This window comes from Rhamphochromis sp. 'chilingali', assembly GCF_963969265.1.
Source record: "Rhamphochromis sp. 'chilingali' genome assembly, chromosome: 2".
Lineage (NCBI taxonomy): Eukaryota > Metazoa > Chordata > Actinopteri > Cichliformes > Cichlidae > Rhamphochromis > Rhamphochromis sp. 'chilingali'.
The window spans coordinates 67,778,366-67,790,712 of NC_137930.1; the positions used below are offsets into that span (position 1 = coordinate 67,778,366).

Below are 12,347 nucleotides of genomic sequence, written 5' to 3' on the forward strand. Positions count from 1 at the left end.
AAGCTGCGTCTGAAAAGGAGTCTGTGAAAAGCTACCTGACTGCTCCAGCTGGGATAGTCTCAGGATCACTGCCATAAAACTTTCCAAGAGGTGGCTGTTTGTCCTTGAACGCTGATGCAGCATCAGCTTGTGATTAGTGTGTCGCAGCGAAACCGCGACTAATGGCCTATCAACGCTGTCGTGCGGTGTGCTTATGCCGCTGCTTGCTACACGCCGTCATTTTAATTTAATACTTTGTGTCCTGTGAATCACGAGCTGAAGAAGTTGCAGGTAACTGAGTGCACGTAGCTGAATCAGAAGAAGATGAAGAGTGGGCGCAGGCGCCACTTCAAACAATGCTTTCTGTAACACGTAACAGTTATCTGTTAGGAGTGAGCATTCAGAGAAAAGACATGCATCCATAGACAGATTGATCTATAGCCATAGGAAGATCGCTGAGTCATACTAGAAGCTAGAAAAAGAACAGCAGAGATGTTGCCCACAAGCAAAGGATTATGGGGGAAATGCGGCTAAACAGAGAAGCACAAGACAAGTGGTACAAAAAAACTGTGGCAGAGGAGGCTGAAGGAAGAGAGTTTGACAGGACTGACAGGAGATGAGAAAAAGGGAGGAAAGATGTTAAGATCAGTAGAAGAAGACAGGGAAGAGAGCTGGGAGGACAAAGGGAAGGATGGCTGTGATTTGTCGCACGATCAGAAGTAAAACATTTTACAGTCAAACACAAATTAGCAGAACAAAGATGGAATAATTACAGCTACCCATCTTTCAGCGCTGAAATGAAATTCCTTCTCTGTTCCTCCCATCCATCACATTATTTTTTTTTACCCTCTCATTCCTCATCATCTCCTTCTCTCGCTTTACTCCGTCACCATCCCTCCTGCTGTAGACAGCCGCCGGCATACAGCGAGCTCGCCTATAAACTACAGAGAACAAGCCCAGACAGAGCGAGAACGGGATCTGGGGCCTTAAAGATGCAAATGAGTTTTCTTCTCACCAAACTAGCTGTTGGATGTCCTCCATTACAAACGTGCTGTAAATGGAGAAGGCTGAATTATTCATACCATCACTTGGCTTAAATGAGATATTTAGAGTAAATTCAAGTTTGACTTCCTTGGGAGCGCCTTAGGCTTGTAGGCAGGAAATATAGAAACATAAAATGTACAAGACACACTTGTGCATCTTGAATTAAATGATGTATTCTTCCCAGGCAAAGAATTCAAATCCTTTTTCTTTACACGTGAACATAAGTGCAAAAACTGCTTTGATCCTAAATAAAATGATGCTCCATGTTTGTCTGCATTGATTTTGTACCCGAGTCTGTACTGGAATCGGCAGGAATTCACTTTTGAACTGAGGAGAAAATAAAAAACACACAAAAAACCAGAGTTTTCTGTTGTTGTGGGAGTTGGTTGCGATGTACTTACAGAGTAAGGTGAGCAGGAGTGTTGCGAGCGGCACAAGAAACCTGGCACGATGGGAGTGGGCCGAGCTGCAGTGCATCCGGTTCTTATTACAGATGCAAACCTGAACCTTGACCTCTGTATTATTGGACAAAGGGGGTACCCCTGAGTCCGTGATGAGCAGCGGGAGTTGGTAGTTGTCTTTCTTCAGACTGCGCAGAAGCCTGATTTGTGAGTGCGTCGCTGCGGAAGACAAAGAAAACATTGGACGGGGTTCAAAGTTACGTCCATCTTCTCTACATAAACAGTGAGCTCCTTTGCAAAGCACAACTAAACATGTGTGTGTGCAACAAACACAAAGTAAGCAGGTGCAAAGGCATTCCTGACAACTGAAGCAATGGAAATTGCCACCATTTAAGTTGCATCAGATTCATTACATTTTGTTGCATCATACTTTAAAATTTCTCCAGAGACACGACAGAACATACTGAAACTGGTGCACTTCATGCTGAAATGTGTCACAATATGCATGCCAACACATTTCACCTGTCTGCCAGAGCTGAGAGCTCTAAAACAGGCAAATTGTGTTTACTTAGAAAATCTGTCATTTAACTCAGTGCTCAAAATAACGTTATAAGGCAATAAACGTCAGAAATACTGAGGTCATTCTTCACACAAACCCCCCGCAGATCGATATGTTTCATCACACTCTGATTTGTACATGAATGACTATGTGAACATTCGGGTGGCTGTAAACACCTCGAGGTCTTCCTCTGTACAGACACAGCAGGACTTGTTGCTCCCTCTACTCAGATTTGTGAAAAATTACAGGAAACCTTCCTGGTAATAAATGACCTGTCACGAGTCCTGTGACTCAGTGTTTGGTTTTTGCTTATTAATATTGTTTGTTTCTGTTAGTGTCTGGTTGTGTTTGAGTTTCTTTGCCTCTCCTGTGCTACACCTTTCCTGTCTCAAACTCTCTGGCTGTATCCCAACTCAGGGTCTGCAGCCTTAAAGGCCGCATTTTAAGGCCGATTACGTCACAGCGACGCGACGAAGGCTGTCCCAATTCGAAGGCTGCTCGAAATGCGGCCCTCAGATGCGTCCTTCATTTCCCTGAATTTTAAGGACGTGGCGGTGTAGACTTTGTGGCCCAACATATCCCAGAATGCATAGCGCGGCGGTGGGTGTGGATAATTTTGCAGAAAAAAAACGGCGGATGAGGGGCGCCCGAAGAGTGAACTTTAAGTACTGAATATTATGTCACTTATTTATGTGCAAATGTTTAATAACGAAGAACATGAAAACATTACTGTTGGTCACATGTCGACAAAGTCATGTGACGTTAGTGACGTTTGTACTAACTTGGTTTTAAAGCCTTTACTTTAAAATATACGCCGTCCAATAGCTGAGCTTAATCAGAGAATGATCAAAGCTCATGTAGAAACAAACAAATGAACAAAAGGTTTTCTCCTTCATCTCTGTCAAACAAAGCTGTATGACACGTTTCCAGCTGTTAGTATCATGGTTGCTAGGCAACCTGGGCAGCGCGACGGAGGCTAGACCGTCCCACTTCACAAGCCTCGCACTTCCGGCCTTAGCGGTCTTTGAGTACGCGGCCCTTGAGGACCGTTGAGGCTGCAGACCCTGAATTGGGATACAGCCTTTGTGCTCGTGCTTCTCCTGTGGGTTCCCTGTCAGCCGTGCCTCCTGGTCAAGTCTGCATCTCCGTGCTTGTCTTGTGTTTCCTGTTTTACTTTGGTAGTCTCACGTCCTGTGATCGTCCTGTGATTGCTTTCCTCTCATCTCATTATGTTGGATTAGTCCCAGCTGTGTTTCCCATTCTTGTGTATTTAAGCGCTGTGTTCTCCGCTGCCCTTTGTCGCGTCGCACCCTCACTATGCTGTTTTCCCTCCGTGTTCCAACTTCTAGTTCTCAGTTCCTGGTTTGTTTTCTAGAGTTTCTTGTTCCCAGTTTAGTTTTGTATTTGATGTTAGTTTTCCAGCCAATAAAGCGGCCGCTTTGACTTTACCTTTTCGTGTTCGAGTCCTGACACACAGCTGATCGTGACATTATGTAAAACTGAACACAGTTTTATGAACTAAGCCAGAAGATGTTTATTTCCTTGACTGAACAATGGTAGTTATAGTGGTGCAACATTCAAATCTCTCACAAGTACTCATTTGGGTTGTGGTTTGGTGACTGTGAGTGCCACAGCAGTGTGAGGAGGAAGAATTATTATTATTATGTTGCTTTTCTTTAGAGCTCTGAAGTCTCGTTCATCTTTTATCTAGTTTTTAGGGCATTGAAGGTTCGAATGCTTCCAATTAGGGCAGTAGTGAAGTTGTTGTTGTGGACTATGGAGCCCAAAAAACCCCGAGTCTAACAGTCATCTTAAAGTGTCTCTTGGGACAGCAGTGTTTGGGGATTCACTTTGAGATTCTGGGTTGGTTTTGTATGAATTTGATCAATTGCATTTGTTCATGTGCATGACTGCAGCTCTTGTCCATGCTTTAGGTTATCCTCTTCAAAATAATAATGCTGTAAGCCCACATCATAGATCCTGGAGGTAGGTGAGCATGTGCCCTTGTCCTACATTCTTATGAGTCATTTCCATCAACTCTGAGAAAAAGCAGGTAAATATAAAACAGAGGACTGAAATGTTCTAATGCTGAGCTCTCTGTCTTTATCACCACAGCTGACACGCCGCTGCAGTTCCCAATGGAAACTTTATTAACTCGTATCTCTTAGAGATTATTTTGTGTCTAGTGTGGACATCACTTCTAGGTCTGAAAAGCAAAGCCGGCATCCAGGTGCCATAAATCTACATTCTGTTTCTTCTCTTGTGGTTGGAAAAAGAAATCAAGTCAAATTAAATTCTATAAGAAAACTTTGGCTGACCTCAGCAGCACTTTCTTGATGAGTTTATTCGTTCAGGTGATAGTTTTAAATCTCTCTGGATACAATGTGACGTTCATCTTGTCAGTTATATTTCTCATTAGAGAAAAAAGAATCTGAATTTATTTTTTGACAAATCACTGACAAAAACAAAAAACAAGACATCCGGAAGGTTGCCGGTTCGAGCCCCGGCTTGAACAGTCTCGGTCGTTGTGTCCATGGGCAAGACACTTTACCCCTTGCCTACTGGTGGTGGCGCCAGTGTCCGGCAGCCTCGCCTCTGTCAGTGCGCCCCAGGGTGGCTGTGGCTACAATGTAGCTGCCATCACCAGTGTGTGAATGTGTGGATGACTGGATATGTAAAGCGCTTTGGGGTTCTTAGGGACTAGTAAAGCGCTGTATAAATACAGGCCATTTACCATTTACCATTTTTTTGGTCTACGTCTGTTGACTCATCACATCGTAGCTTTGTCCATCTTTTACACTTTACAATTAATTATTGTTCAATCATAAGATCAGCAGCCTGCCTTCTTTTTTTGCCCCCCACCCACGTCCTAAATGAATCCAGGACCTTCCAGCCTTTATTTCTGAGAGTATTTTTAAAAGTACAAAGAAGGAAGTTCGTGCACTTCCCACCTACTTTGTTTATGTGTCAGCTAATTATCAGCTATGAAGCATATAGAAGGATAAACAGTTTTAACACACGATGCTACGCCGCAGAACGAAGAAAGGACGGGAAAGGGAGGGATCGGGCCAAAGTGTGGCTCTAAGCAGCACAGGTGGTGGCTGACTGATATGTGTTTCCCCCCCCTGGGATAACAGCAGCTGTGCACTTGCTGCAGCCACTGTTCATAATTTCAGACATACAAATCCATACTGATATCAGCCCTCAACACTTTCCACACGCGCTGAACTTGCCGAAGAATATCGAAAAGACCATTAAAGAACTTCAAGGTTTGCAGATTGTCCGTGTGCTGGATTCAAGCAGAAAACTTATTTTAGTCTGTTAGCGTTTTGATCCTTGCTGACTGTAGACAGCCTTGATGATGAAGTTAAGTTGCACAACTTTTACTGACTTCCATCAGAACACTTTAAAAGAGAAATTTAAAGTGAGGAATACAGAAAGATGTTCCATAATATCTCTGCGAGCTTTTAATTGTAATTGCATTTGTCTGCGTGTATTGTCACGACCCCTCCACATAAAAACTTCCAGCTGTTCTTACACTGAGATGTACTGTTGGGGCAGAGCCACGAGCTCTCCTGGTGCTGCGTGCACACAAACAGAAGCACACAGAGGGACGCAGCTGAGATGAGCACAGCGCCAGTCTCTTTCACTGGGAATGGGTTCTTTCTCTGCTGGCCCTATCTGTCTCTTCCAGCGGTGCTGATTGAGGAGTGTCTGTACCCCCCTCTTCCGCTGTCAGTCACAGCTAATACCTCTGGGCAGGTTTTAGCTCTGGTCTGTCACTCAAACAAACACAGACAGCACTGTCGGTCATGCAACCCTGATTCAATGTCTTGGTTGTCTGTCTAGCCTCATCTCCGCTTTCCTCGGCGCATCGTTTTTCTCCTCATCCTTATCATGTGATCTGTAGGAATCTCTCCAGTTATGACTGCTCCACTATTCTGGACAGTCCAAATCAACACTGTGTGACAGGGTATCAAATTGTACTTGGATGAATTGACCCTTAAACATTTTCGACATGAAGCTGATTCCAGAGTACCAGTTTTCTGTAACACTTCTCTCAGATTTTCCTTTAAACTTCTAGATTCCCCGGGCTCAGTGGAAAGTGCTTTAAACCTCCTGAGAAAGAGAAACCAGCATGCAAAAAAAGAGAAAAGTGACTGTCAGTCTGTTAAGGTCATGAGGTGGCTATGGGCTTGCTGTGTGGAGTATGTTGACTCTCCCACTGTGTGAGTGGGGTTTCCTACAGTGCTCTGTCCGCCCACAGTCCAAAGACATGCATATTAGAATAATAATGACTCTTGATTGGTAATAATTGTAGATGTAGGGCTACATAAAGAGGTGAGTATAGTTTCAAGTCAAAGGACTTTGCATCGTAAGACCAGGAAAGAGGTATACAAATACTAATCCATATCGTCATATTTGACTCTTAATATTTCATTAGGAGAACCAGTTTTTTGTTATGTAAACTCAATTATGGTATCTGAGTTGTGCGCTCTCTTTCAAACACTGCACTTCTATTAGATACTGCAGACTCGGCATATATGAACACAAAGTGTCATTTAGCATTGCTCCTTTGACACTGGTAGACGTAACTGCAGATGAGGATGCACAACGGTCCTATTTGAAAGAATCAAAGTCTGAATGAAGAGAAAGGAGATGTTTCGTCAGGAGTGTGCTTCACTTCTTATTGTAAGTGTGTTGCATGTTTTGGGGGTTTTTTTACACTCACAAAATCACTTGGTAGATTTAGGAAAAGACTCTAACTGAGCACAATTAGATAACTTCATAACATCAACCCCAGACATTGAAAATGTATATTTACAGCCACCTTTTGAATGCTGTAGCTCAGGAGGCAGAGCAGGTTGGTGGTTCTCCTCCTAGTCTGCATGCAACTATGCTTGGGTAATATATTAACTCTACGTTGCTCTCTGATCCATCGCAGTGTGAATGCTAGTTAGTAAGCACCTAAAAGTCCGTTTACTGTCTACATCTATAAGTCCTGCATTTAAACATCTGATCAACAATCAAATACCATCTGAAAGGTTTCTGGTTTATTTCAGCATGAAATCCAAACATACTGCCACAGCAGCAAAAGCATACGTGGATACTACTCCACTTTGTGCTTTTCTATCAGTTATGGTTTGGCCTCCACAGATCCCGACAGAGAACAAAAGGCATCCAACATCCAGAGCTCTGGATTCTTGTTCTTTTAGAAGCACAGAGAACTGTTCCCAAAGACTGCTTCGATAAATTACAACAGTTTGTTATACTGAAGAATAACGGCGGACACACCAAGCATTGACCATCAAGCTTGGTAGAATTGTACAAACTTGGTTTTTGCCTCATATTTCCATGTAAATAGTTAAACCTAATCCAATTTTGCTCACTTTTGCTAAATACTGTATAAATCCCAACTGAAACACAAAGATAATTAGCATCATTGTCATTTTAAACACTGTGAATGAAGGCTAACAAGCCATCATTTTAATTTAAATCAAGGTAAATTCAATTAAACTGCAGTTTTAATGTTATTTCAATAGGAAAACTGAATTTAGCTTCAATGACTTCTTATTGTATTTGCGCTTTGTGGATGGCGGGAAATTGCATTCATGATCTGTGTGACACCTTTAACCTGAAGTAGAGCGACAGTTTGCACATATAATAGTTTGTAGTCAGTATCTCTCAGTGCAGGTTTTCTGCATAGCCTGTCCCACACTGCAAATTCCCACTAAATCCTAACTTTACCTGTTTGGTGACACTCTGCGTGTAGTTCTGAGAGACTGGTGGCTTTGATAGAACAGCACTACTCGATGCTCTGGGCATGAGAAGAGGCTAGCCTGACACAGTTCAGGTTAGTCCTGCATACAGGCGGACGAATCTCATCTTAAAATGAAATACTTACAGTTAACCCGGGTAACATTCCATGTTTTGTCCAGGTCAGGCTGTGTTCCCAGTTCTATTTTAAAGGGTGCAGCATTGGGTGGGAGGTCCTTGTCCCAGCCCCCAACTACAGCAACAGTCACATCGTAGGTGTCCTCGCACACTCGCGCTACCAATGGTAAGACGTACGGCGCGTTATCATTGTAGTCTTCCAGGTGAATGATCAAAGTGCCGGTACCTGTGGCTGGAGGAGTGCCTGGAAACAGATGAAAACATACACGTATGAGAAAAGGAAAGACATGGGAGCTAATTCCCTTTGCAAGATTTAGTGCACTTCTGTAGGCCTGGATGCTCCTGAGCATGTGGACAATGTGAAATGCAATGATCTGGACAGATGTGAAAGGAGCAATAATACAGTGTGGCTGCAGTAAAACACGGGCTAGTCATTATTTACTCTGGAGTAAATTCTGCTTTTAGTGTTTTTTTCATTCTGCCAAGTTAAAACATGTTCACTGGGAATGTAAAAAAATCAAAAGAAACCCCCCCGACAAACGCCCCGAACCAAAACAGCACTACTCTTAATAAGATCCACGCTGCTTAGCTGACCTAATTTAACCCAAACAATAGAAAACGGAGTGTCGATTGGGTACCGGAAGAGCATGAATCACAGCGGCTCGTGTTTTGCAAAAGAGCATTCTGACTTGGCATTCAGCTGGCTTCTGTGTTTGGATGAGATTACACCTTATTGAAGGATGCTGTGTTAAAAAGCACCTTGGCACTTCTCTATTATGGCTCTCTGTTTCACTGCGATTAGAGGTTATTAAAAAACCTGCATGGCATCCAATAACAGCTCCAGAGGTCAGTCAGCAATTAACACCTAAAGACAAGATCTGTAATTGGAAAATGGGTCCCTTCCACCTTTTCCAGCTAAAAAAATATATATTTGCAGACAATTTAGGGCAGAGAGGGGATAAAAACAAGTCGAGATATATGCACAATAAATGTCAAGTGATGCTGGAATGAAACCCAGTCTGGGTTTTTACAGTGGCTTTGCAAAAAAGCTGCACACACCGAGCAGGAAATGTTACAGCTGCGAAATGCTGATTAGGTGAAAGTTCATTTTTTAATACGCTGCTCGTATTAATATGAAAAACAACTGGATTCTTGAAAGAGAAACACAAACGATGGAGTCTTATTCCACCGGTGTACATTTTCAGTTGTCACAGCGTGGGACGAACAGGTGTATTAATGACGGCCACATTTCATTAGGAAGGTACATGCTGGTTCACTGTCATAGCTTACTGGGACACCTAATGAAACTGGGACATCATTAATTCAGCCTGTGCTTTTCCTACTGTGGCAAGTCAATGAGAAAAGGGCTACTAGTTGGAACAATGTTGCTAGAATCATGTTGGCTACTGTAATTTCATTAAAAAGCATCGTTTCTGGCTGATTCTTTCATCTTGTAGCTGACTCGCTTTAAGATTAAATATTGTAAAACGTGAATATCCACTTGGTTCTTACATTTTAATGACACTGAAGCGAAAACTGTTTCTCTCAGAAAGTGTGTCTTATACTGAGCTAATGACCAATCACATTCAAAACATTATGTATATGTATGGTTTTAATGGTGCATTTGATTTAGTGTTTTAAGCTACAGGCTCCAACATGGTCGGGACTGATAAATAACTCTTACCCTAAATTCATACATGATCCAGAACTGGCTTGTACAGGTGGATATGGAAGCAACACTTAATTACTATCAACTTGTACAGACAGATATAGATACTGACATTCAGTTTTTTGGTTTGTTTAATATGGACAAATATTACTGCGTGGTCATGTGTTAGGTGGATGAGGTGGCGGCCGCGTCCTCAAACATGCATTCACAAAATACTTGACCTGAAACAACGTTAACTGCGCTAACTCGGACTACGTGGTGGAGAGTTTATTTCTGGTCTCTCAGTAAGATGTCTTGTATGGCATTAGTGAGTATCTACGCTGTCATGTATATGTATCACAGGACAGGTATTATTCTTTTTTTTTTAGATAAATCTGAAAATAAATCTTTGCCCCTCGTTGGTCTGAGATGAAATCCCGTCTCTTTTCTTTCATGTGGGTCTTATAGCTCTTCTCCCATAATTCTTTCCTACTCTACATGGATCCCAGTGGAATTTCTCAGATGCTGCAGAATCCTCTTAAGTGTATTCCACAAGCTAAAGTCATGGGATTTAAATAGGTTATCTATAGAAGTCAAGGAATAGTAGATAATGCAATAAATGGGTAATTTTATAGAGGCAGTATAAATGTTATTACAACTTCAAACTCCTGATAAGGAACTATTGATCCGTTTGTGCAATAGTGGGGTTTCTTCTCTTTTGCATTTTATCCTCGTGCAGAGAATTCTTGCATAATGCGCATACATCAGCATATCATTTACAGAATAAGTTTAGCAGGATTAGCCAACTTCAAACACAGCACACTTAGAATTAACAAGGTTGATGCCATTAAAGATCTTCCTGTTTTAAACCATGTTGTCGAGCAGTCTCTCAGCCAAACGCTGCTCTGGACGCTTATTAGCCAATCCTGCAACTACTGTGTTTCAGCAAGTGGTGCCTCCACTAACAACCGTGTGATCCCCACTAGCACTGTGAGCATAACATAAGGCCTATTCCACATCCATACTGACATTCATGTGACTGATGTTTAGCTACAACATGTAAAGTCCAGAGTTGGGATAGACTTTGATGATGCTCAGTGTTCGTCAGTCATTTAGGCTTCAAGGCAGCTTTCTGCTTTTCAGACGTCCCTCAGAACTCTAATAACTTCATAAAGAATATGTAAAGATAATAATTTCCCTAAAAATGACATTTATTATTATTTTCTTGAATGCTTCATTCAGTGAGCAATTCTTGAGACAGATCCTGTTTCATTTGTTGTGGAATTTGCAGAAACTATTTTAATAAGAGAAGAGGCTCGGTGAAGTTCATGCTATTTATAATGAAATGTTTGAAATACTGAAACATTATGAGACCCAAACTAAGACACGCCGAAAACCCTGCGGTTATAAAAGGTCCATTCAATGCTGTTTTTTGAATGATTTATTCAGTAACTTGTATAAATTTAGTTAAAAATAAAATATTTGGTGCAGTCTTGTTCATTCCTACTAGATCATAGAGACAAATGTATCAAAAAAATATACAACTTGTGACTATAAGATTGTTTAATTTGATGATTTTGAATAACAACACTTTAATGGCGCCTCTTTCCTAAACGAGCAGATTTAATGTGTAACTATACCAAACACTACAACACTAACTTTAAACAGTTTTCATCTGCATTTAGAAATGAATGCACGAGTAACGTGCACGTCATGCTGGAATATTCTGTCTGCAAAACATGCTCCAAAGCTGGGCAGTAAAAAGAATTTCCATAAATGAATAACAGAAATGTCAAGTACACCTAAAAATAAATCAAATGAAAAATTTCCCATCTCCAGGCTTTTTATTCACATGAAAACCCTTAAAGAGGAGCCGTGTTGCCCAGGCTACTAAATCCCTCTGGCAGGGCAAAGGAGGCAAGTATCCAAGTGCTAAATATTTAGAATTCGTGCAAATGCATGACTGTATTGAATGTGAAGTGCAGTGAAACCTTCAAGGCTTGTAGAGGTGCTGATTTTCTAGGATAATGGCGGTAATCCAACTCCCCGTGCACCATGAAGACACCCACCCATCTGCATAGACACAAAAGGCTGTGCTTGCATTCCCACAAACCCACATGCACTGGGTCAGTAGAGCTTAAATATTCTCACTGTACCTGAATAAAAGTAGAAGTGATCTGTAAGTGCATCTACTTGTGACTCTATCTCTAAAAATTCCAGCTGGTTGCAGCAGGTGAAAGAGGACAGGAGACTAAAACGTTTTCTGCACGAGATTCTTTCCTGGCAGTCTGCAGGAAAAATGACATCTACAACTGCTGGGAGTGTTTAGCAGATAATCATCGCGATGTGTTCGCTAAGCTCAAAACTTTAATTTCATTCTCAGCTGTAAAACCATCACTGGATCGTGATTGCAAGAGATATGGAGAAATCAAATGTAATGGTAGCGAGTGTGGCATTTCTTCTGTTTAATAATCGTGAAATGACTGCAAACGCTGCACTCGGTTCCCTTTCTGCATGCAGTCAAGGAATGAAACAGAAAACAGCCCTTATATACCACAGATAAGTATTGCTGTGACAATATCAGCAGCAGATCAAGAGTGGAGAGGAATTACTTGAGCAGAAGCAGACAGAAAATGTGTTCAAAAGCAAATCAAAGACAGTAGCTCTTCAGGCGAGACCCTAGATAATCTATTATCACTTGAGACGCGAGACCAAGAGAGCGAGGGCTCGGATCCTCCGTCAGAGGAAAAAAAATGCAAATTTCAACCTATTTGTAGTGGGAGAGGGTGCCTCTGTGCTTGGCTAACTTTAAATGAAGCTG

At 41.8% G+C, this 12,347-nt stretch overlaps 1 protein-coding gene across 1 annotated transcript in view; it reads right to left on the reverse strand.

Moving 5' to 3' along the window:
* Window positions 1–935: 935 nt before the first annotated feature.
* cdh13 (cadherin 13, H-cadherin (heart)) overlaps window positions 936–12,347 on the reverse strand; it is a 402,884-nt gene continuing 391,472 nt past the window's right edge. The window contains exons 12-14 of the mRNA XM_080875355.1: window positions 7,889–8,122; window positions 1,425–1,643; window positions 936–1,030 (exon numbers count right to left, since the gene is read on the reverse strand). Of these exons, the coding sequence (XP_080731481.1) occupies window positions 1,020–1,030; window positions 1,425–1,643; window positions 7,889–8,122 (464 nt within the window). The 3' untranslated portion in view covers window positions 936–1,019. The remainder of the gene's footprint in view (window positions 1,031–1,424; window positions 1,644–7,888; window positions 8,123–12,347) is intronic.